The sequence below is a fragment of the Calidris pugnax genome, unplaced genomic scaffold, assembly GCF_001431845.1.
Source record: "Calidris pugnax isolate Ruff unplaced genomic scaffold, ASM143184v1 scaffold21, whole genome shotgun sequence".
In the NCBI taxonomy this organism is placed as follows: domain Eukaryota; kingdom Metazoa; phylum Chordata; class Aves; order Charadriiformes; family Scolopacidae; genus Calidris; species Calidris pugnax.
The window spans coordinates 3,498,645-3,521,538 of NW_015090770.1; the positions used below are offsets into that span (position 1 = coordinate 3,498,645).

General features: G+C 43.7%; 1 protein-coding gene across 2 annotated transcripts in view; it reads left to right on the forward strand.

The window, feature by feature from the left end:
• The window catches only part of ADCY5 (adenylate cyclase 5), a 223,479-nt gene extending 203,028 nt beyond the window's left edge, over positions 1-20,451 (forward strand). For both annotated transcript variants that reach the window (XM_014939150.1, XM_014939142.1), the window contains 9 exons: positions 3,185-3,301; positions 4,888-5,052; positions 7,230-7,405; positions 11,306-11,332; positions 12,156-12,288; positions 14,228-14,491; positions 14,820-15,024; positions 15,834-15,958; positions 17,839-20,451. In XM_014939150.1, coding sequence (XP_014794636.1) covers positions 3,185-3,301; positions 4,888-5,052; positions 7,230-7,405; positions 11,306-11,332; positions 12,156-12,288; positions 14,228-14,491; positions 14,820-15,024; positions 15,834-15,958; positions 17,839-17,967 — 1,341 coding nt within the window. In that variant the 3' untranslated portion in view covers positions 17,968-20,451. The remainder of the gene's footprint in view (positions 1-3,184; positions 3,302-4,887; positions 5,053-7,229; positions 7,406-11,305; positions 11,333-12,155; positions 12,289-14,227; positions 14,492-14,819; positions 15,025-15,833; positions 15,959-17,838) is intronic.
• The last annotated feature ends 2,443 nt before the right edge of the window (positions 20,452-22,894 follow it).

A 22,894-nucleotide genomic window follows, 5' to 3' on the forward strand; every position in this document is an offset into this window, starting at 1 on the left:
AATTGAAAAATCAGAACTTAAAGACCTCATACTTTTTTTCATCTCAGAACACAATAGCAATTATCTAAGCAGTTTTCCATGTCCATAATATATGTTAAAAAGACAAAAAGGGAAAATACTACTCTTCTGTCTGTGATCAGCTGTTATTGCAAAATACAGCTTTTATTTAGTGTATTTTTGTCATGCACATGTCTGGAGGTTGTGGATTCTTTTCAGTGTAACACTAGTACTTGTTGGATCACTTTTTAAATTTGGACTTTGACCTGTGCAACAGTGCCCCACTTTGCCCTTCTTCATTCTTTGGTACCTGCATGCTTTCAGAACCTCTCTCTTCTGGGAGATGATGTCTTCCAGCAGCATTTATGCATTTCGATTCAGAACGAACTGGAATCGACTGGGCAATCCAATTTCCTTTTTCCCACTGTTAATTTTCTTTACATGGGGATTTTAAGAGGGCTAATGAGTGACCTCAAGCTTATGTGGCAACCCAAATGTGAATCTCGGCTGCCCAAATGGATTATTGTCCTTTCTTTCAGCCCATGTACTTAGTAGTGCACCTGCAGCCTTACAGTTGCCATTTAATAGACCTTCCCTCCTCCTGTCTTCACTCAGGCAAGATTTGAGTCTTATTAAGAGGAGTAAATGGTGTTGGACAGTACAAACCAATGGGCTAACCCGCAATACTACATTTATTTTCACTGTGCTGTAACATCCTGGTGGTCTGCTTCTTTTCCTAGGACAGAGGGGATTTTATTGTTTTATTTGAAAATGGGCGGGGAAGTCATCTTCTTTTCTTTTTTTCTTGTTTTTTTGTTATTCCCCTGACCTGTGGATGTTTTTATGGAGGGAACATTGCTAGAGTGGAGTGGAATTGTCAGAGCTGAGACAGGTCTCCCATTTCTGTCATAGGAGTCCTCCAGGCTGCAAGCATTCCTGGTCTCTATCTGCCTCTGTAAAATGGGAAGAGCGTTACTTATGTTATAGACCCTCCATGAATGTTGTTCATGAGGCAGAGGTTCCTCAGATGTGCAGCACGGCTGTGCCGTTGCGGTCTCTATTGCAATCCTGACCTCCTATGGTTTTTGGCATTTGTTTCCTCTTCAGGACTTTTTTCCAGCTGTACTTGTTTACTGACCTAAAATTTCCCCTAGTTTGCAAAGTAATGAGAACCAAGATTAATACAAAGAAAACATGTTTTCATTAGCATTTAAGTGTCTTCCCCTGATAGCTTTGCTTGATATCTCAGGCTTGCTTCAAAGTCAGGCTTTTTTGGGATCACTGGCAGCAGGGGCTTGAGCCAAGATCCACAACAAAGCACTCCCGAGTTTTATTTAGGTGCCTGATTTCCCAGAGACTGCAGAAGGAGGTGGGGTCCGTGCATACCTTTGTGGAGCTTGGCCTTGAGGCCTAAACAAGGGGGTGGCAGGAAAACCTGTCCTGCTCTAATCTAGAGAGAAAACTTTAAATGCAGCACAAATCCTCCTTCCCCCTCCAAATCCTCTAAAGGGTAGAGAGGAGGAAACCCCCATGGCATTTCCCATATCCCTGCGCTGATGTCTGCATGGAAGCAGCTGTACGTGGTGGGCCAAGGAGGCATTTTGGTTCATGGCTTAGCAACAGAGCCAAGGATTTCTAGATCAGCCAGGTTTATTTCTGAGAGAGAGAGGTGTTTTGCTTTGCTTTAAAGTGGCTGGATGAGCCTGAAGGATCGCATAAGCTCTCAGTGAATTTCAGTCAATTCTCATGCGGTGCAGATAAGTCATAACCCCAATTTCCCTTCCCTCCCGTCCTCCCCAGAGCCTTGTCCTCTCCTCTCGCCTGGAGTTAGCTGGGTTTTCGTGCAGGTGAAAACTCTGGTCATGTCAACCTCTCTCTTCCCTCTGTAAAAGTCACCGGCTCATCAGCGCTTCGGCCGCTCAAACGCTTCGTAATTATGTTGTAGGCCTGCTGTGTGGGAAGCTATGCACTGACAAAATGTTACATCTCTGAAGATGTAAGAGTGAAGGATGAAAGGGAAAAGCAGGACTTTTAATAGAAACATTAGTCATAGTTAAATTGCAGTGCCGTGTCGCTGCGCTGCTAGCTTCTTTGTTTCTCTAAAAATACCCTCTAGTGGCTTGGTTATTCGTGCGGCGTGCGGGTAAGGAAAGGAGAGTTGGGTTCTGGAAAAAACTTTGGGAGTCTTCAGCTGAGCCCCTCTGCCCCGAGGGGGTGGCGTGGAGGGGAAGGGCACTGCGGGATGAGATGTGTCATTGCACAAGGGTTTCCTGGTGTCCATCTCTTGCCCTGAGTTTGCGCCAGGACAGTGGTGGCACATGAAGAGGAAGGAGTTGTTTCATTGTCTTCTGGATTTCTCTTGTAGCTAATACAAGGCAAGGAGGCCTCGTGAGATGCTGAAGGGATGACCTCTCCTGCAGAGGGCTCCTGGTTAGTCTCTGCCTTCATCCAGAGACTGTTTCTACCTAGAAGACGATGCAGCATCCAAAGCAAAGCACGCTGGTGGCCTGCAGTGAGAAAGCAATTAGAAGAAAGCTTCTAGCTCTGATAGTAATGAATCACTGGGACAGTCTGTTTAGGGGAGCTCTGTGATCGCCGTTATTTTTAGCCCTGTGTGTCTGTGGTGCCGAGTGCCACAGACCAAACGAGGCCAGCTGGTTTCTCCAGCACCTTTCACTGAGGGTCTGACGGATCACAAGACTAGCCTGGGCTTTTTAACAGTCTGCTTCTGAGATGGCATCAAAAAGTGCTACGATACGCCTTTGATCAAAGGGATATGACATGTGTTTTTTCATTTCTGCTTTTTTTAAAATTTTTGATCCAGTAATTTACAGGCTCTAGCTCCTGGCAATTTCAGTTACAGATGGCCTGTGGTTTGCTTCTCATGACAGGATGAGCACAGCCCTGCAAGCCATACTATGTCGGCTCAGGAGCCATCATTCCCATTAGGAAGGACTGAGTAGATGTGGTGAGCCAGCTGGGCCACGAGGTGGTCACGTTCCTGCTCACCCTTGTCCTGGAGCTGCCTTTCCCCATCACCATTCTCTAACCCCTGTGCAGCATCCGCACAGATGCCACACTGAAGGATGCAGGCAGCTCAAATGCAGGTTGTAATCTGTAAAACAAGCGATGATTTTACATGTTTAATTCATCTTTTTTTTTTTTCTGTTTTTTCCCCCACATACAGCTTTTCCCAGCTCCACTCCAGACTCTTTCTCGGAAGATTGTACAGTCCAGGACCAATAGTACCTTAGTTGGAGTCTTTGCCATTATCCTGGTTTTCCTATCTGCCTTTGTCAACATGGTATGTGCATTATTTCCTTTTGACCCACTCGGTTCTGTGTGGTTTTCTTATTGATGCTCTGCAGCATCCTAACCCTTACAGCCACTGGGTTTAATGTAGTCCTGCCTGATCCTTGCCGCATCCGAGGTCAGTTCCCTTTTGCTTTTTGGACACGGAAAACAAATGGGACCCCGACAGCTGCATCCCTATAGCCCATTATATGCCTGGCACCCATGTGTGCCCATGTGCTTTTCTGATGCCTTAAATGCTTCTGCTCCACGAACATAAGCCGAGCCTGAAGCGTACCCCTGCGTGAAGGGCCAGCACGGGGCTCATGTGTCATTTAACTCCCACAGTTTTGAGTGGGACTTAAGTGTCGTGTAGGCTCTGTGCTGGCCTTCTGCACGGTGCTGTGTCCTGCTCCCAGTCCAGCAATCACCTAACGGGCACTGAGAAGACTTTGCTTTGAGTAGCACTTTTGGGTTGCTGGCTTTGCGTTCAACCGCCGCTGCTGATTTCAAACTCAGAGAGAGGGGCCTGTTCTCTAGGTCCCTGTGGCTGCTGGTTTCTCACCTGTACACATGGCTTGAAGGCTGAATGTGTTTTAAAGAAACCACTTGGCTATTCTCTACCCTGCATACATACATTTTTTAAGAGAGGAGTTAAAAAAAAAAAAGGAGAGATGGGCCTGGGGTTAAAGCTCTGAGCTTGGAGGTAGCTACAAAGACTTCATGTGTCCCTCTGCTCCTCTGATGGGTCAGTGCTGACTTGCACTGGCATGCAAAGGCTTAAACACCTAAAAATCAGATCACTACTGGCTCGTGCCTCAGCTTCCCTATACACATAGTGGAGATTTAGGAACAATTTTATGCTCTGTTGAGGCACTTGAATGGGAGGCATTAGCTGAGTGACATTGACACCCCACCGCCTTCCCCCATAGTCACCTGCAAAGAGCTGGTGTGGGCTGCTGAGCACCACGCAGGAATTAGAGTTTTATTTTTCTGCATAATGTGCACTTCTTTGCATTTGTGAACTGCTTAGTATAAAAATTAGCAAAACGGACAAACGGAGCAGCACATGGAGGAGATCAGAATGGACCTCTGCTGCTTCCACAGCATAGCAGCACATCAGCCTTTGAGCCTTGCTGCTAAAGTCTTCCCTCTAGAAGGACCCACAGCAGGAGCTTTAGAGATAGCAGGGGAAAGTTATCAGCTCTGAAATTCCCATCAGCAAAAATAGAGCAACACCAGGACCTTATCACAGACAGCAGGATATATTTGTATGTGTAATATCTACAGTCCCTCTGCCTGTGTACCTTCAGACATAAAGCTGTACGTGAAGTTGAGCATGAAACTAGCTTTCTAGAGTGCACAGCCTGGATTTTATTATTTAATATTTTGAGGGAGAAAAAACAGCCATTGCGCAGGCAGTAAAACATAAGCCGGTAATTTCATTTTGCATATTTTGCACATTGCTACAGCCATTTCCAAGGGGTGTTTTAATTGATGCAAACTATTTTGTTTTCTTCTCCTTGTCTATGTCGTTGAGTTTAATACGATTAATTTAATACCTTTAATATGTTTAATGAGTTTAATCTTTTTCTCCAGTTCATGTGCAGCACTGTGGATCTTGCCAGCTGCATGGCTGCAGAATACAACATCACTCCTGACCGGGTGGACATATGCCTTATCAGCAACCTGACTTCCAACTACAGCCTGGGCACCTTGCAGGGATTCTGTGACAGTCCTTTGCCCAACTGCAACTTTCCAGAGGTATTTATTGGAAAAAAAAAATGGGTTGCACAGCTTGACCTGAGAAGGGGCTATAAAACCTGTGTGATAAATCTCAGTGATTCAGAGAAAAGCAAGGTTGCTCTGGACTGATGTTACAGGACTGACACAAACTTAAGTGTCTGAAGTTGTTATCATGAGTCCACATTAATGTTTAAGTTCCCTCGGGGCTGAATAACCATAGGCTTTTATAATTGTTGGATCCTGTCTGTAGGAGGAGAAATGGACTTTCTCCATGAAATCCTTAATGGTGTGCAGAACTGCAAGTCACTTCAAAGGAGCTTGTATAGATTTAACCCTTCCCTCCATTGTTTTATGTCCTGGCGAAAAACTTTGCTTATATATTCTTTTGCTAGGTGTGGTAGGTTCTGGCCTCAGGCAGGTTAGCAGCCCTGATAGTGGTCTGCTTCACTTTGCAAAGGCAAAATCTACCTCTTCAGAACAACTTGTTAAAATAAAATACTTCTAATGGAAAAAAACCAACCCAAATATGTTTTACACACTGGTAGAATACTTTGCCAAAAAAATCTTTTTGCATAGCTATTCAAGACCTTTCTCAGAGTTCTTAGGTCATGGCCATTACATTGTTGTCTAGTGGAAATTGAAAAGGAAAAAAAATCTGTCTAGGATGGGGGCAGAATTATATCAAGGTCATCTGGGTTTATGGGGACCTGACAGATTTATGGCTGATCTGTTATCATCCAGATGTTCAAGGTGCTACTGAAGACCCTGTTATCCCACTGAAGCTATATCCATTTAACCTAACAGGAATATGGTCCCCATGACTCTGTGAGGTTTCTGATACCACCATTACTGTGACTTTCAGCCCTGCAAAGGTTCTTAGTATGTCTGCAGAATGATCCAAGAGCAAAATCTGACACAATGGAGAAATAGAAAGAGTCTGTGCCCTTCATGAGGTTGTCAGAAGTGCTGGTTTAGGAGAGGGGTGGGTGGTTTAAGCATTGAGGATGCTGTGGCAGACTTGAGCCAGGTCCTGCCCATCAGTGGGCTAAGAAGTGAGGAGTCCCTCCCTTGCACTCTGCGGGGCAGATGTTGGATCTGGTACAGGCATTGTCTGTTACTCCCAGTGTGCTTTCTGGAGATGGTGGGATCCTACCCCTCAGCCACAGGGAATATCCATTCATTTTCTAGAAACTGAGAAGTCAAGTTACAAGCTGTACATTTTCTCTAATTTAAAATATCAGCGATGAACTATTAATAAATGAGCTCAGAACATGGGCATATTTCTGTTTCAACTGAGGCTTGCTTTTAACTGAAAGAATGGATTGCCTCAGGCACCTGGTACAGTTTTTTTGCCAGAAATAGGCCTGTCCGGACAGAGTGGAAGCTTAAATCTTCACCAAAAAAATTTGATAGCAGGAAGGTGATGAGCTGGGTAACATGCCTCTCTTTGTTTTACATCCATGCTAGCTTTCCCAGGAGTCATAAATGGCACCTGCAGCCTGGAATCCCATTTGAAAGCACTGGTATGCTAAACGTTCAGCTCTCAGCTTGGCAGAAGTTGCTGTCCCACCACCTAGGTGTGGCAGAGGGCCCCACCAGCACACACACACACACTTCTGCAACCCCTGGCAGAAAAAATTATCACCGTGTTGGGCATTGGTAGAAATTTGTCCAACCTTTATCTTGCTGATGGATTCAGGGTGTCACATCAGCAGGGGCAATACTTTCCAGCTGGCCTCAAGTAGGTATCTGACCTGGTGGTGTGAATAGCTGAGGGTCCTGTCTATTGTGCAGATATGCGAATTCAAGTCCAGAATTTGACCTTAAAGCACAAAGTATTCCAGGATAACTGGGTGATGCCTTCTGCTAATTCAGTAACTGTGTCCAGGGCAAACCTATATCAGAACCTTGGGTATACAGCTGCGAACCCCTTGCCTCTTGAGTGTAAAGCAAGTAACACCTGATGAAGAATGCAAGAGTTTTCCTCTCCATTGATTCAGTTTTAACACTTAAATCTCCTGTAACACGGGAGAATCCCACAGGCAGCCTCAGGTTTACATGTTTGGTCAGCTCAACTACATAACTCTCAATCCCTTTCTATCCCTCTGTTTAGTTTCCTTTGTTTTCAGTTTTGATTTATCCAGCTGACATTCATCTCTCTTTTGTTTTTTTTTTCCCTTTTTGTCTTTATACAGTACTTTACCTACAGTGTCTTATTGAGTCTCCTGGCCTGCTCTGTGTTCCTTCAGATCAGCTGTATTGGAAAACTGATCCTTATGTTAATCATTGAATTTATATATGTTCTCATTGTGGAAGTGCCAGGGGTCAACCTTTTTGACAATGCAGATCTCCTGGTTACAGCTAACACCTAGTAAGTGCCTTTCACTTCTGAAATCTTCACCTAATTTCTTTCACCCAATGAGTTCAGTGTGACATTGGGAGGACAGGAACACTGAGGGTGTGGTGCAAGCAAGGGAAGTGTATCTTACCAGAGATGGCATGGCTGTAAACTAAAGGCTTTGTCAATGCTGCTCTCCACCTCTGAAGAGTAAGAGAACACAGTTCCCTTTAAGATCTTTTTAATGTAGAAGTTGACTAATGAACTATCTATTAATAACAAAAAATAACTGGAGTCACAGTGGATCTGTATTTCTTCCTCGTCCAGAAATGGGGAGCTGTAGTTAGTCATTCTCACTTCTTCTGCTATTACACTCCCAATATAGAAATGTCTTTTCTCAAAAATGAAAAAAAATACCTCTCCAACAAACTTGAGCTGGCTCAGGGATGCGATAATGAACCACCAAGATGTTCAGACATCTGCTATATCAAACCCAGGTTGGGGTGGTGGAATGGTGGTGTTTGATGTTTGGCTAGGGATCTCCTGACAGTTGCTGTTGGACACATGTCTGCATTTGAAAATCTAGTGTCAGAGCAGGTCTCAGCACAGGGGCCAGGGCTAAGTGGGAGTAGACAGTTGCCCTTTTGGTTACCAAGGGTAGTTTGTCATCACCAGGTCACATATTAATCAAGGTAGCAACCTCCTTCCCCTGACACAGTTATCCTTCTCCTGAAGGTCATGCTGAGGAGGGAAATTTGGCACATCCACAAACCCGCCCTCCTCCACAAGTTTAATTTCTCACTGGGAGTTGCTTGGTTGTATTAACTACTTGTTTTGATGCTTTCCCTTTGTAGGCAGCAATTGTACTTGAATGTGAGTCAATAAAACCATAGCGTTGTCTAAAAGTGAACGTGATGCCAGGACGTATAATGAGAGTTGCCAGTAAGACATGAGAAGTAGACCATTGCTCTACTCAGGAGTAGGAAGGTCTAACCTGGAATATGTCTACCAGTTTGGGGCAAGAAGGCAGTTCACAATAATGGAGATTCCAGAGCAGCAAAGATCAATCAGAGGTCTAGAAAGCACCGATTTAGGTGAAACATTGGTCAAGGATGATAGCTGTGGTTGCTCCCGTCTTCCCAGTGCTATTTTGTATGTTATCAAATAGCTTGTGTAGTTCCTAAAATTTCTTGATGGTCATTAACCCCTTGAAGCTGGAGAGACCTGGTTACTTCTGGCCTTCGCATGAATATGCCATGATTTTAGCATTCCTGTGTGCCCAATAACAATTAATAGAGGCATGGCTTTTACTCCCATTGGCAGTAATGACTTAAATTATTTTTTTAACTCAAGTGAATGATATGATGTAGGAAACCCTGTAGAGCTTTGTGTGAAGGTATGAGGAGAATGAGATTTCCTTCCTTTTTTTGCAGATGTTATATATTCCAACAGCATAAGCTATTTAGCATTTTCTAACACAATTAGAGAAATAAAAGCATTTTCTATCCTAAATATAATTTTATTCTTCTAAGTCAAGCACTAAGCAAAATTGCAGCACTTAGAAAGTATAATTTACGTCACTTCACAATCAAAATGTCAGTAATAAAGTGGAGAAGGTTAGCATGTTTTCCCAGAAATAGCTTTCTATGATGCTGTATTATCTCTCACTAAATGATATTTGTTTTGTCCGGGGAGCTCCATGGGACAGCTATTTATTGTCCCAATGTCTGGCAGCCCATTTGCATGTGGTGGGAAATGGGAGCTCAGCATGTAGCACATAGTTCAGAGATGTACCTTATTGTCCAGCTGATATTAAAAAAAAAACCCACCATGACCTCATGCTACTTTAATTGGGTGCCCGTTGTACATAATTACTGTCTGCTCTGCAGCCATTATGGTGCTCTGACTAATTAGAAGTGATGCAGATGTCACTTCACACTTCTGTGTACAAACCAACCCAGCATGCAAGGACCTGAAAGGCTGATTATAGCAGGCTGGGAGTTGGGACTGCAGCGACACACCAGCGTGGTGACACATGAAGTGTAACTGGATGCTCAGAGCTACTATCGTATTACCTTTTCCCTATGCTGAGGATAAAACTAATGCATTGGTTTTAAAGATGCGATAGACCAATGTGATCTTCTAAGTTGAGTTCCTGCAGAGTGGAGCTCAAAGATCTTTGCCTAGTGATTTGTTTGTCCCAGCTGTGGTTTGTGATTTAGAGGGCTGGCTGTCCTTGGTATCATGGCTGTGAGAAGGGAGATGCTCCTGTCCTATGGGAGCTGTCCCTAAAATCAACCACCTCTCCTGCTAAAAACGTGCACTTAACTTGAGCGGGAGTGTATTTAGCAAGCTTCTCTCTGTGTTGCCTTCCAGTAATTAAAGAGCCATCTGCTACTGGAAATGTCTGTCCCATGGGGGACCAACCTACCAATGTAAAGCCATTATTGCTTGTGCTGGGCGTATTCACTTATCCGAAGTGTTATTGTAAATACTGGGTTTGCTGCATTTCACAGTCTCTGCTGAAGATTTTAGAGCTGGCATAAGAGCCACAGTGAGCTGCAGCCCCAAGACAGAGGGTCAGATCTGCCCCATCATAAGGCAGAGTGATAATGGGCCGGGGCAGGGGGGCAGTCAGTCATCCTTCCCCAGGTAGTGATTTCGGGCAGCAGAGGAATCATGCTGCATGTGGAAAGTGTCTCCACCTCCAACTAGAACCAACCCTTAGTGTGGGAGTCACTGTCCCCAGGGTTCCCAAACTGGGTCCCCGTCCAAGCACACATGTTCAGTGCTGGAGCTGGCCAAGAGGCTGTGCAATAGATCATACGCAAGACAATGCTGGGTTGCAAAATCCATGTCAGAAGAAATTCCATGCTCAGAACTCAGAAAATGTCTCGGAACAAACAAGGTTAGAAAGTCACTATGCTTTTATTTTTTAATTTTATGCCCACTTAGGCTTCCTTGGCTATTTTGATGATTTGTTTCTCTGATTCTGTAGCCAGAGGTTCCCTCCAGCCCCAGAAAACTGTGGCCTGAAGCTCTCGAGACAGTTGTGAAGTTCTCAGGCTAGAGATGTGTGATGTTAGTACCCTGCAAAGCTGTAATTGCATCAATGACAATACAGTAATTTTACCACTGATCTCTCTCTTTCCATTTAAATAGTGTTTTAAAAGATCCATGTATGTGGTTCTCAGCCACCTAATACTCCACCCACACTTGAGAAAAAAAAACCAGCAGCATTAAGCAATCAATCACTCAGGAACTGAGACAGCTACTACCTACCAGAAAGCTCCTTTCCATCCTTTCACTGTAAAAAAAGGACACCCTCCATCTTCTCCAGCAGCTCTGCTTCATACCAGTATTTTGCAGTACTGTGAACAGTAATAGCAATCCACATAAGGGTTCTCTTCAGCACTGTCATGTGCAGTACCCACAGCCCTGCGCTGCCCTGGGGATGAGCAACTTGCAGAAGAAGGGAGTAGTGCTAGAGTTAACGCAATTAAATGTCTCTCCATGCTACAATAACGGGGAAGAGAGGAGCTATCCCTCACAACGTATTACCCCAAAGCTTCTTTCTTTAGATCAATTTTTTCCAGCCTGACCTAATGAAGTAGGAACGGATGCACAAGCATTCGCTAAGCATCCCCCACTGGCTTCAAAATCCCAAATGATTGTCTGGCTCTTAATGCTTCTTAGATCCACATTAACTCTGTTGCACCATCAGTCCGGATTTTTGAGTGTAGTTCAGATGACCTTTTTTTTTTTTTTCACCACCCCCTCACCCTCCCCTGTCTTTTTGTAGTTTTCTGCTTTAAAAGGGCTATAGCCCCACACTGTGTTAGAGATGCCACATTGCAGGGGTGCTGCTGGGCCATGTACAGGGAGCGAGACACTTTACTAACCTTTTGCTTCTGTTGTGGTTTTTTTTTTCAGCGTGTCTGCAAATACAACGTTGTCATGGTGAGTCACTTTGGCATATATCTGAAATATTTTTATGGGGTTTTGTTGGTAGGTATTTTGTGTTCACAAGGTGCAATATCACGGTGTTGACTCAGCGGTGGTGTCTGGGACTTGACTGTGCTTTGCTGTGAGCTGGTGCAACACAGTGCAAATGCCCAAAGTGGACACAGCTACTCTCAGAGCATCCTCTTTCCTGTGGGACTTAGGTCAGTTTGCTTTATAGAGCATCTCATAGACCTTACTTGTAATTACAAGTCAAAAGTTTTATCAGAATAATATTTTCATACTGTATAACTCTAATTCAGATTTAACAGTTTTTATTTGCTTATGTGTCAGAAGGGATGGGAACATGTCTTAGTGCTCTTTTCAGTTTATAGAATACTTACAAAAAAAAAGCCCATTAAGAAATGATTAATTAGAAAAGCAGTAAGTGCTTAGGAGGCTGGGGAAGCCAGTGCAGGAGATACAGGGAATAAAGTCCGAAGAGCAGTCACCATCTCAGTTTTGCCAAGCATAGTGGTGGCTGAGCAGGTATGGCCGTTCTCTGGAAGAATGGCTTTTACATTGCTGCTAACCCTTTTTAAGAAGTTGGATTAAATTTCCAGTCTCAAAGTCCTGCTTGAGAAACCAGCACCTATGAACCAAAGTCCTCAGCTTTTTGCAGGTATTGTTTGTCCCTTTCTCAACACGTGATTCAGAGGGAAAGAAAATAGCCTTTTATTTGGAGGTTGGCTAGCCTTAAAGGGAGAACTGGGGAGCATGGCTGAGCTGTGTGGCTCCATGCTGAGACCAAGTGAAAAATTCTGCTCCTCCTTGGCTGCAGCTCTCCAGTGGTGACTAGAGTTGCGCTGAAGATTGTGACCCCTGTCATCATTACCGTCTTCGTCCTGGCGCTGTACCTGCACGCCCAGCAAGTGGAATCCACTGCAAGGCTTGACTTCCTCTGGAAACTCCAGGTTAGTGGGTGGTTGCTGTGCTGGAGGAATACACAGACTCATTGGTGTTAGGGTGAAACTAGTGAACTGTCGAGTGGAGAAGTGTTATAAAATGATTTAAGTTGGATCTGGCATATAACTTGGCATACTAGTTAGCCTTTTTTCTTCTTTGGTACTTTGCATTCTCATGATTCTCGTTCTGGTTTTTTACTTTAACTCTTTGTTTCCTTGTAAGTGCACTTTGAATAGTGCCCACAATAAAGGGTCATAGATCTGAAGATCAAAGTTAAGGAACTTGAGCACCTGAGCCCCTATCACTGTTGCAGGAACCTGAAATATAACCTAATCTGTAGATAAAGGAAGGTCATATTCACTGCTGATTTGTTTCCCTGAGTTCAGACGACTTTAGCTTGCTGTGTTGGGGAGTGTGAAAGATTCACAGTCGCATTTTCATTCACCTTCTTGTTCTTCTTGTTAAGCAGTGGGAGCTGGCTTGCTGTCCAATCCTCATCAGCTCCTGGGCAGCAGCACTGGGTAACCAACACACTGCAGATAATGCCACGCTTTGCTCCTGTCCCTGGGAGTATTAATGTTTTCACTACTTGTGCCCACGAGTGACGTTGGGTTACCATATGTGATTCTTAAGCAAGCAGTACAGCTGGGGAACCACAGCACCACAGGTTTTATATAGATTTTTTACCTTCTGATGGCAGGACATCATTCAAATAATAGGTCTCAGTGGTTGGAATAGGAGGCACTGAGGAAGCATCAATTAATTAAAGCTCCTTAGGAAGCAGATAAACATTGTTATCCTCATTTATAAATGGTAAAGCAATGGACGGGATGTGCTGACTTGCCTGTTCCAGGGCTGGGCTCAGACGGCCAAAGCATTTGTCTCCCCAGGCAGAGCCAAGTATTTTCCTTGTTCTCTCCAGACACATCACCTTCTAAAGGGTCCTTCCTCATTTAACTTAATTTCCAGTTTTGAATGTCCTGTTTCAGAAACCAGAATCCATGAACAGAGTCTTTTGCAAGTATTGTTTGGGCCTTTACCCACGTGTACTTAAGGGAAGTGGGGAGGCCTTCTCCCCTCACAAAGTGAGAGCTGGAGAGTGTGGCACACACACCTCTGTACCTTTACCTACAAACCAGAAGCAGTGAATTGAAGTGGTGCTGGTGTTGTGCAAGTCTGCAAAGAGCAATCAAATCCCCAGAGAGAAATTGTCTGTGAAGTCCGAGTAACCTAGTGAACTCTAAGTGCTTGTTTTATTTCATTAAGGCCTAGGTACATCCTAGGAATGTCCTTCCTGAAGCGCTGGTTCCTTCTGAACATTAAACCCAAATCCATACCCATTAGCACAGAAGGAAGCAGCCCATCCTCCCGACATTGCACTTCTCCCAAACGTACCCCCACTACTGCAGGAGAAGTACTTACAGGCTGGTGAAAAGTCCTCTCCAGAGTGTCGGGCTGGCCTGTTCTATGGGTTCCATGGTAACTGTACTTCATGACCATCATTGCACCCCACAAAACTGTGGAAAAGGAGGGTCCTTTTATTTGGTACGTGAGTATTTGGGGAGGGAGAGGATTATTTCCTCCTGAAACCTGTTGTGCTTGACTGGGAAAGCCAAATGTGTGTTTTTATGGATGGTAGGATGGTGGTGGAATCCCCCAAAAGACTTTATATAGGTTACCCAATCCAGGGCCTAGAAATATAACAACAACATTAGATTTTTATGTTACTCTGTGCCTGCTTTTACATACATGTGTGCAGACGAGGAGACAGACCATCTTCCACTGCAAAACACAAGTTTCTGCATCTCTCTGGTTCCTCCCTCCTTTGCCATTCTCCCCTTTCTTCTGTTTCTCTCTTCCCTGCAAGCTCATTTTCAGCTTTTTTATCCCTCCCCACAGCAGTTACCAAAAGAGTAAGCACGTCATTCTCTCTCCCTCCTAAACTAGGCCACTGAAGAGAAAGAAGAAATGGAGGAGCTGCAGGCCTATAACAGACGCCTCCTCCACAACATTTTGCCGAAGGACGTGGCAGCCCATTTCTTGGCTCAGGAGCGGCGGAACGATGAACTGTACTACCAGTCCTGTGAGTGCGTGGCTGTCATGTTCGCCTCCATAAGCAACTTCTCAGAGTTTTACGTGGAGCTGGAGGCCAACAACGAAGGGGTGGAGTGCCTGAGACTGCTCAACGAGATCATTGCTGATTTTGATGAAGTAAGTCGCAGAAAATCTGGGTGCAGAGAGTGAACTGAAGCAATGAGTTTATTTGTGCTTTGCTGAGCTCCTGAAGGAAGGTGCCTTATTGAATCCTTGTGCCATGGTTCATTTCTCCTCGCTCGAGAAGTCTTTAATTTTTTTTTTTTTTTTTTTTTACACTGAAGTCCCTTTATTGCCTTGTCACTCCTCCAAATATCTAATCCCTTTTCTGTCTATACTTTGAGTAGCGGAGGCTCTCTCCAGTACTTTGTAGTGCAAGGACATTACAGCACATCCGTGTTTGTCGAGGTTTATTTGCTTCTTTTGCTCTTGTCTTGTGAAACAGATAATAAGTGAAGACCAGTTTCGGCAGCTGGAGAAGATCAAGACCATCGGCAGCACGTACATGGCCGCGTCAGGCCTCAACGACTCCACTTACGACAAGGAAGGGAAGACGCACATCAAAGCTCTGGCTGATTTTGCCATGAGGTTAATGGACCAAATGAAATACATTAATGAACATTCATTCAACAACTTCCAGATGAAGATAGGTAATGTCACCGGGTTTACAGGATTAAGTATAGGTAGTGGTCACTCTGAGCTGGAAATTTTATGGGCAGTAAAACCATAGATGTTTCCTTAGCCATGCGGTGAAGTTAATTGTTTTCTTCCTGGTGACAGCAAAAGTAACCTCTTTGGCCTCTGTGAAACATCAGGGCAGTTTTGTTCAGGCAGCAGCATTATTACTGAAGCTCCATGGAGAATTAGAAGCAGTTGGGTGACCAACCTTGGTGTAGAGAAGCTCTCACCACAGCATAGTCTCACATGGTGGTTGAGCTTGGGCTCATTTTGGCTGTGATGTGCTCCCTGCCCACACCTCCATGGTCCCAGGCTCTGCCATTCTTGGATGTTAAATTCTCTTTCAAGTCAGGAAATAAAAAAAGACAGAAGAGGAGAAGGAGAAGAAATGTGAGGATGTCAAGTGTGGTATTTGCTGTGGAAGGCCGCTGGGCTGCTGCCTCGTAGGCACTCAGCATTGCAGCAGCTGTGTGCTGACTTCCAAGTGAGCATTTTGCTTGGCAGCCAGATGGCAAATAAACCTTATCCTGTTATCTGGTACTGGAAAGAAGCTCTGGATTGAGTAGATCCAGCCTGTGCTCACAGTCGGACAGGGATCATGGATCAAAGAAGCCAACTTCTCTTTAAAACTTTCTTTCTCCACAGCTTGGCTGTAGCTTTACATGTCAGGGTAAATGAACCTCAGGATGTTTTTTATTGTCTGAAAAATATCTTGCTTTAAGCTTCATGAGATTTGCACGTGATGGATCTGAGCATTGTGGGATTTCTCCTCTCCTTCCAGGCCTCAATATCGGTCCAGTCGTAGCCGGGGTGATAGGAGCACGCAAGCCCCAGTACGACATATGGGGCAACACGGTGAATGTCGCCAGCCGGATGGACAGCACGGGCGTGCCTGACAGGATTCAGGTAAGGAATTCACTGGAAAACTTACATTGAAACTTAATGAGAAATTTAAGGTTTTGAAACTTAATTAGAATCGGAATTGTTGGTTTCAGTTTATTCCTTTGTGCCATATATTTATTTACACAGTACTGAAAGAAAAGCCAACTGGGGAATGCTAGTGGTACCATCAAGTTTTGTCGTTTAATCTTGGCCAGTTCTGCAACCTTGGCTCAAATCCTTGCAGCCGAGTTTGGGTGAAGCGTTGAGCTGAGTTTCCTCCTTGGTGTGACGAGCACGGTCCTGCTGTGGTGCTCGCCCACTCGTGCTGCCAGCTTTGCTCTTCAGCTACGTGCAGCTGTAGGTTGTTTTATTTTCCAAGGGCTTGATTCAGATCTGTATTTCTGTAACCCACTGCTCTGTTCACAAGGCCATACGTGTTGTGACACTAGCAAGGAGCCAGGCGTCGGTGGGATGGGGATATATAACTAGAGAAGGAGGACATTTTAAGGGCTGAATTGAAACTGTCTTGTAATCAAGCATTTCCTTGGCCTTCAGACAGTGACCTTTCCAGTGATTCAATTCCACTGTCCTGCTTTCGCTGAGCCAAGGTCCACAGGAACAGATTGTCATTCCTTGGGAAAGTACTGAAGGGATGTAAAAATAGTTAGAGTAACTGATGTAAAGCCTGAGAGAGGAAACCATGCTGTTTCTTTCCAATTAAGCTGTCAGTTAACTGGATCAATATTTATCCAACACCCTTTAAACTTTCCTACAAGATGGTTTGTGAATAATTTTCATTCTAGTTAAGCAAATCAGCACAGCAATGGTACAGCAACAGGAAGCCAGAAATAGAAATATTTAAAGTCACCTGAAGAAGGGTGAGAAAATACAGTGGAATAAATAAATATCTCAGGAAATCTGGTCTTTAAACTCGAGTTACTCTGCAGCACAAGTGATTATTTTGAATGGCATCTGCAGAGAGAATTTGGATGCTGGCTAGATTATTCCATTCGTTCCGTCTTTCTCATTGCCCACCACCATCTCCTCCAGAAAAACAACCCCCTGAATGACTCCTCCTAAACTGTACATCCTCTGTGTAATTTCCAAGTCATTTTTGAGGACTTTTAGAATCACAGAATCGTCTAGGTTGGAAGGGACCTTAAAGATCCCTTAAAGTCCAACCATCAACCTAACTCTGACAAAAAAAATAAGAAATAAAAATCACTAAACCATTTTCCTGAGGACCATGTCAACCTGTCTTTTGAATGCCTCCAGGGATTTTAAAATATGTTTAACCTGTTTTCTTAGTACCACTCAAGTGATACAATGAATGCATCTGAGTAGACTGAACTGGCAGGTGCATTTTTAAAAATGTGACTCATTTGTTTCTTTTTATCCCGTGACCTGCTTGAAAAAAATGTGCGTTTTTTTTTTCCCCTCAGTTGTGCACTGTGTGCAAAAAAATGTGGGGTTTTTTTTCCCCTCAGTTGTGCACTGTGTGCGACTTCTGTAGTTTCTCAATTTCTAAAGGCTGTGTGTTTTCTTAGTACCACTCAAGTGATACAATGAATGCATCTGAGTAGACTGAACTGGCAGGTGCATTTTTAAAAATGTGACTCATTTGTTTCTTTTTATCCCGTGACCTGCTTAAAAAAATGTGGGGTTTTTTTTCCCCTCAGTTGTGCACTGTGTGCGACTTCTGTAGTTTCTCAATTTCTAAAGGCTGTATTTGTTCTGCAGCTTGCGCCAACTTTTTAGTTAGTGATCAATATGCAAAAGTCAACTGACTTAGAAACAAAATAATTGCTGCTACTTTAATTTTGTCTGTGTTTTACTCCAAAAGCAAATGACAAGACTGTGTGGAAGCTATGACAAGCATCTGCCTACTCTCATTTATTCTGCAGGTAACCACAGACATGTACCAGGTTTTAGCAGCCAACAACTATCAGCTGGAGTATCGAGGGGTGATTAAGGTCAAAGGCAAAGGAGAAATGACCACTTACTTTCTAAATGAAGGGCCTCCAATTAGTTAGCACCGATTGCAGCGTCACTCAAAGGTGGAATTTGCATTACACAAGATTGTGAATCAGAGAAGAATCACTTTTTGGCAGCGAAGCTGAAAACGCAGCGCAGTTGAAATTTCTCACCGTGACTCTAGAGCTGGTATCAGCAAACTCTTTGGCCACCCATCATGAAAGGCATCGACAGAAACCACCTCGGAGTTGTTCCTGGCTGAGTGCTAAATCGACCAAAGATGTGTACTACAGAGCTCACAGATAAAAGATGCGAATTTGGAAATTTAAAAAAAAGGCTGCTACCACAGGATGATCTAAGAAGCTATTTAAGTATTTATTGACGCAACACAACATTTACTTGGTTGAAGGAATGTATGATTCACTACAAAGCATTATTTTGGAATGGATTTGCACTCCCATAACGTTTCCATCCCATACTGCCAGCTATTTGAAGTGTACCACTGTGCTTTTATTAGCTGTTTTGAATGGGCTTTCAAAATTGACACCTACTGTTGCAGCACACAAAAAGGCCTTTTAGAAGGGCATCGGTAGTGTTTTAGTGTGAAAAGACATGATAGCCCTGGCCCCCTCTTTTCCCTTCTTCTACATGGCTCAATGACTGCTCTTCTGAGTGGGGCTGGCACGGCTGATGAAGGGGAAGAACGAGATAACGAGAGATGGCTCTACAAGCGTATTTATTAAAAAGTCTTCTGTGCTCTTCTTTGGTATATATCGGTTTACATGGGAAAGACTAGATGTAAACAAGAGACATTTTGTCGGGGGGGAACTCCCCTGAAATTTGTTGTGGTTTTTTTTGTATTTTTTATTTTGTAATATTGAAAACATGGAGATCTAACAGATATACCAAATTCTATATTTTGTAAATTATATATAAATTAGAAGGCAGGCTGTCCACACCGAGGTGTGGTGGGAGGTGTATATAACCTGTAGACTTTTGTGTAATTTTTTTGTGCATAATACTCTGAACACAGACTTGGCAGTTTTCAGATTATCACTATACAATCAACCAACAACAAACAGGTGAGTTTCCAGGCTGAATCAGATGCATTTTAAAACTGAAAATCCAGAAATACCAACAACCCCAAAGAAGAGGAAAATAACAAAAGGCAGTAGTCACACAGTTGTTCCATGCACCATTCAAGCAGAGGGTGGCATCTTAACAAATGGAAACAGGACCTTTCAGTTTTAGCTACCGAGATGGTACCAGTCAAACATGTCAAAAAGAGCTCTAAACAAATCTTCTAACTAACTCTAATAGGAGCTCTTATAAGAAGAAAGAAAAAAAATAAGCTCATTTGAACTTTTTCCTTTAAAAAAATCATTTTTTCATAGATGGTCTTAATAGAATCCTGCTGATATGAGAGCTGTCTGATATTGTAACTGCCGTTTGACATTACCAGGAACTATGTACTTCAGCATCGAGTTGACTTTCCTGATGTAGGCACTTATTTAAACTGAGTCACAGATTTTCAATTTTTCCGGAATTAGGTGATCTTCAAAAAAGTCTCTGATGGCAAATGTGTATATCAGGTGGTTGACCTTAAAATACAGTGCCGTTGATATTGTGTTGGACATCTTTATCACTAGTGGGGGGTTTATGAATAGTTCACTGTTATCATTTATGTACCTTTTTTAACTATTAAAGAAAAATCCCTTGATATTTTATTAAAAAAAAAAAGAAAAGAATTTTAAAAAAAGCTATATTTTTTATATTCTATGAGGGGAGAGTTTTGATATTGAATTTGGCTAGCACTAAAAATGACTCCAATCTTTTGACATTTAATAAAGTTCTTTTCCACTCTTCTCAGGGCAGAATTATTGTAGTACTAACAGCTTAATGATTGCACTATGGTGGTGGTGATTTATTTTTTCCTACTCGACAACGAGAGTAAGTGATAATCCATGGGCCTGTCTTAATTAATTTGCCATATTGCTAAGCATAACCCGAGCATTAAGCCATTTAAACGTGAGCTTAAATGGCATCGCCCCTTTCCTTCCCCCTTCCACTGGGAAACATCTCTGAAAAGTATAGTATATTGACTTCTGTAAAACTGCCAAGTCTGCCCTTGTACTATACTTTTGCTCCTTTACATCTTTCCTGGTTTGCAGAATACTTAAGTTGCATCATGCTGTTATGCCTTTCTCCCCTGTCCCCACCTCCACCTTCCATCCCTTTCCCCCCTCACGGAGTTTCATTACCTTCATGCCATCCACTCGAGTTTTTAGGTTTGCTTTCTGCTTTACGGAGGTCTGCGGTCTTCTTAACTTTTCGATTCATCTTATGAAGTTGTGTTGTCAATGAAATTTCAAGTCCCCGGTATCTCTAGCTGTGATTGTTGACAGTGTGTCATGATCATTTCAAGGGGTATTCACACACTCTTTACTCTGGATCTTGCAAAAATGGATACAGTTATGATTTCCCATGGAAATTGAAATCTATTTAAGTAATTTAACTATATTAAACACTGTTTCACTGGTAAAGTGTCTCTGTTTTATTTTAGCTGCATCTGGCTAGTGAAGAGATCAGGCCCTAAGATGTGTAGGAGATGCTGATTTTTGCACACAGAAACATCCAGTTCCTGACCAGCGATGGACAGATGCCTGTTTGGAGCACAGGGTACCAGGCAACACCCAGTTATGGAGCCTCAAGGGCTTATCTGCCCAGCAAACATCCCCTGCGGCCCTCCTCTGCACACACGTGTCTGGGGACGGCTGACAAAGCCTCCCTGTGACACTGTGGTTAAATATATTGGTATAGCCCAGCAGCTTAAAAATATATTTTTTTTTTTCTGTCCTATTTAAAAAAAAAAAAAAAGTGTGTATTTTAAAAAGTACATCACCTTTGCCAAGGAATTCCCCGGGTACTCATCCTCTCAAGGACACCTGGAAGGAAGCAACAGTGCTTGCCACTGCAAGGGTTTCAAAATTTACTGGTAAAAGGAAATGCTACACAACTACACCAATGAACAGAAGCCTAAAGTATAACTGAGAAAAAAAGCTCCATCTTTCAACTGAGTTTTTTAGTTGAAAAGATGTTACACAGGCAACTAAGAAAGGAAAGACTTATTTATGATTATAAATCTGTTATTTGTTAGGCAGGCTTTCATAAGCGTACTGATAACATAGCTGCATTAAAAATAAGCCATGGATTACTTAAAGTATCAGTCTTTAAGAATGATGCCAAAGGACTATTTAATACTTTATATGTTCTACATACTCAAATGAGCTGCAATTCAGGACATTTTTCTGATATAAGTAGTTTTGAAATTTATCTGGAGAAAGGTGTTCCCAGGAGAGGGAAGCCAGCAGCCTCCAGCGCTGCACCCTCTCATTTAAATTGCTGTACACGCTGACTGGCTGAACTATTTTTCCCCTAAATGGATCCTTTTCCTATCCAGAAAGCATTTTGATTAACTTTTAGGTTTTTAGCCATTTCTCCCCAACACAAAGCTGCCTGCATCAACTGTCTGCCTGCACTTAGTAAAACGATACATTTGGGAAGCACCAAATTACTTACATGCGTCTCTGTGCTGCCACTTTCCCTGGCCTTGCTGTCCGTGCGTTACACAACATCCATGGACACCAGTATCTGGCCAAAAGCTATCCCAGAGGCAATATTTTCATCCTGTTAACCTTCCTCACTGCTCCTTAGGGCACCACCAATTCTAGTTTGAAGTTTGGAGGCTGGCAGGGAGAGAGAGCTTGGGATGCAGCCTATAAAAGGGCAGTTCAGCTGTTTTAAGCTCAAAAAGTTAATTATTTCCATTCTCTTGCCCCTCTCTGTCAATTGAAGAGGGCAGAAGAACCTGAGTGGATGAGGGCCAGGACTAAGAACACTGAATTTCAGGCAGGATGGGGGACAGCAGCAGTAAGTTTTCTGCCATCTGGCAGCCAAGTAGCTTCCTGGGTTATATTTTTTTTAATTTCTGTCCCTTAGCACCTCACTGTCCTGTCCTGCTCTGCCCTGGCACTTTGCTTGCAGTGCTGGTGGCGAGGCCACGCTGTTGGTGCCAGCCCTGTCCCCGTGGTGCTCTGTGGGAATCAGAGCAGGGGGGTGAGCCCAGCATTGACAGGCTGAGAGGCAACACTGGTGCAGCTCAGCACAGGCCCCATTCGAGTTAAAAGCTCCACAAGAGAACAGCTAGAGAGCGAGAGGAAAAGAGCATCCCCTGTTAAGCAGCTGGCCCCAGAGATCTTTTCTTTAAACGCAGCATTTCACATGCAAATAACTATTGCCATCTACTGGAAACAGACTTGTGTAGCCTCAGCCAGGCGACGTTACCACTGCCACCAGTAATCCTGCAGGACCAGGATGAAAGAGTCATCGGTATCTGCACTAAACCCCCTTCCATCACAGTGACACCTTAGCTTTCACGACCTAAAGGCAGCTACTCCTTCCAAAGCAACCAATTATACACAATCAATCAAATGCAACTTACAGATAAGCAAAAAATAATCATCCCAGGCTGTGTGTGTCACCAGCCCACCCACCACCGCTCCCGCCGGCAGCACAGCACTCAATGGTGCAGCAGCACGAGACCCTCCTGTACACGCTGCTGCTTCTCCTCGCTTAGGAGCGTGCCCCTCAGAGGCTCCAGAGGAGCCCTCCCCATCTAATGGTGAACTTCTTGCCTGGTGCAGCACCAGTTCCAGCAGGAGCCATAAACAGCCTGTTATGTGGCAGCCAAGTCACGTTACTGTGTTCCTTTACCCGCTCTGGCATTGCCTACCTTGAGTCCCACCAAACTCAGGATGAAGCCATTACCCTCCTGTGCTGTCAGGACTATGGTTTCAATCCTTCCTTTATGAGGGGAGAAGAACCAACAACCTCCTGCTCTCACCACTCAGGTGGCCCCGATGCTCTCCTGTCCTTCAAGTGACTGTTGCCATTTGGTCTGAAATGAAATACAGGCTGATGCAGCTC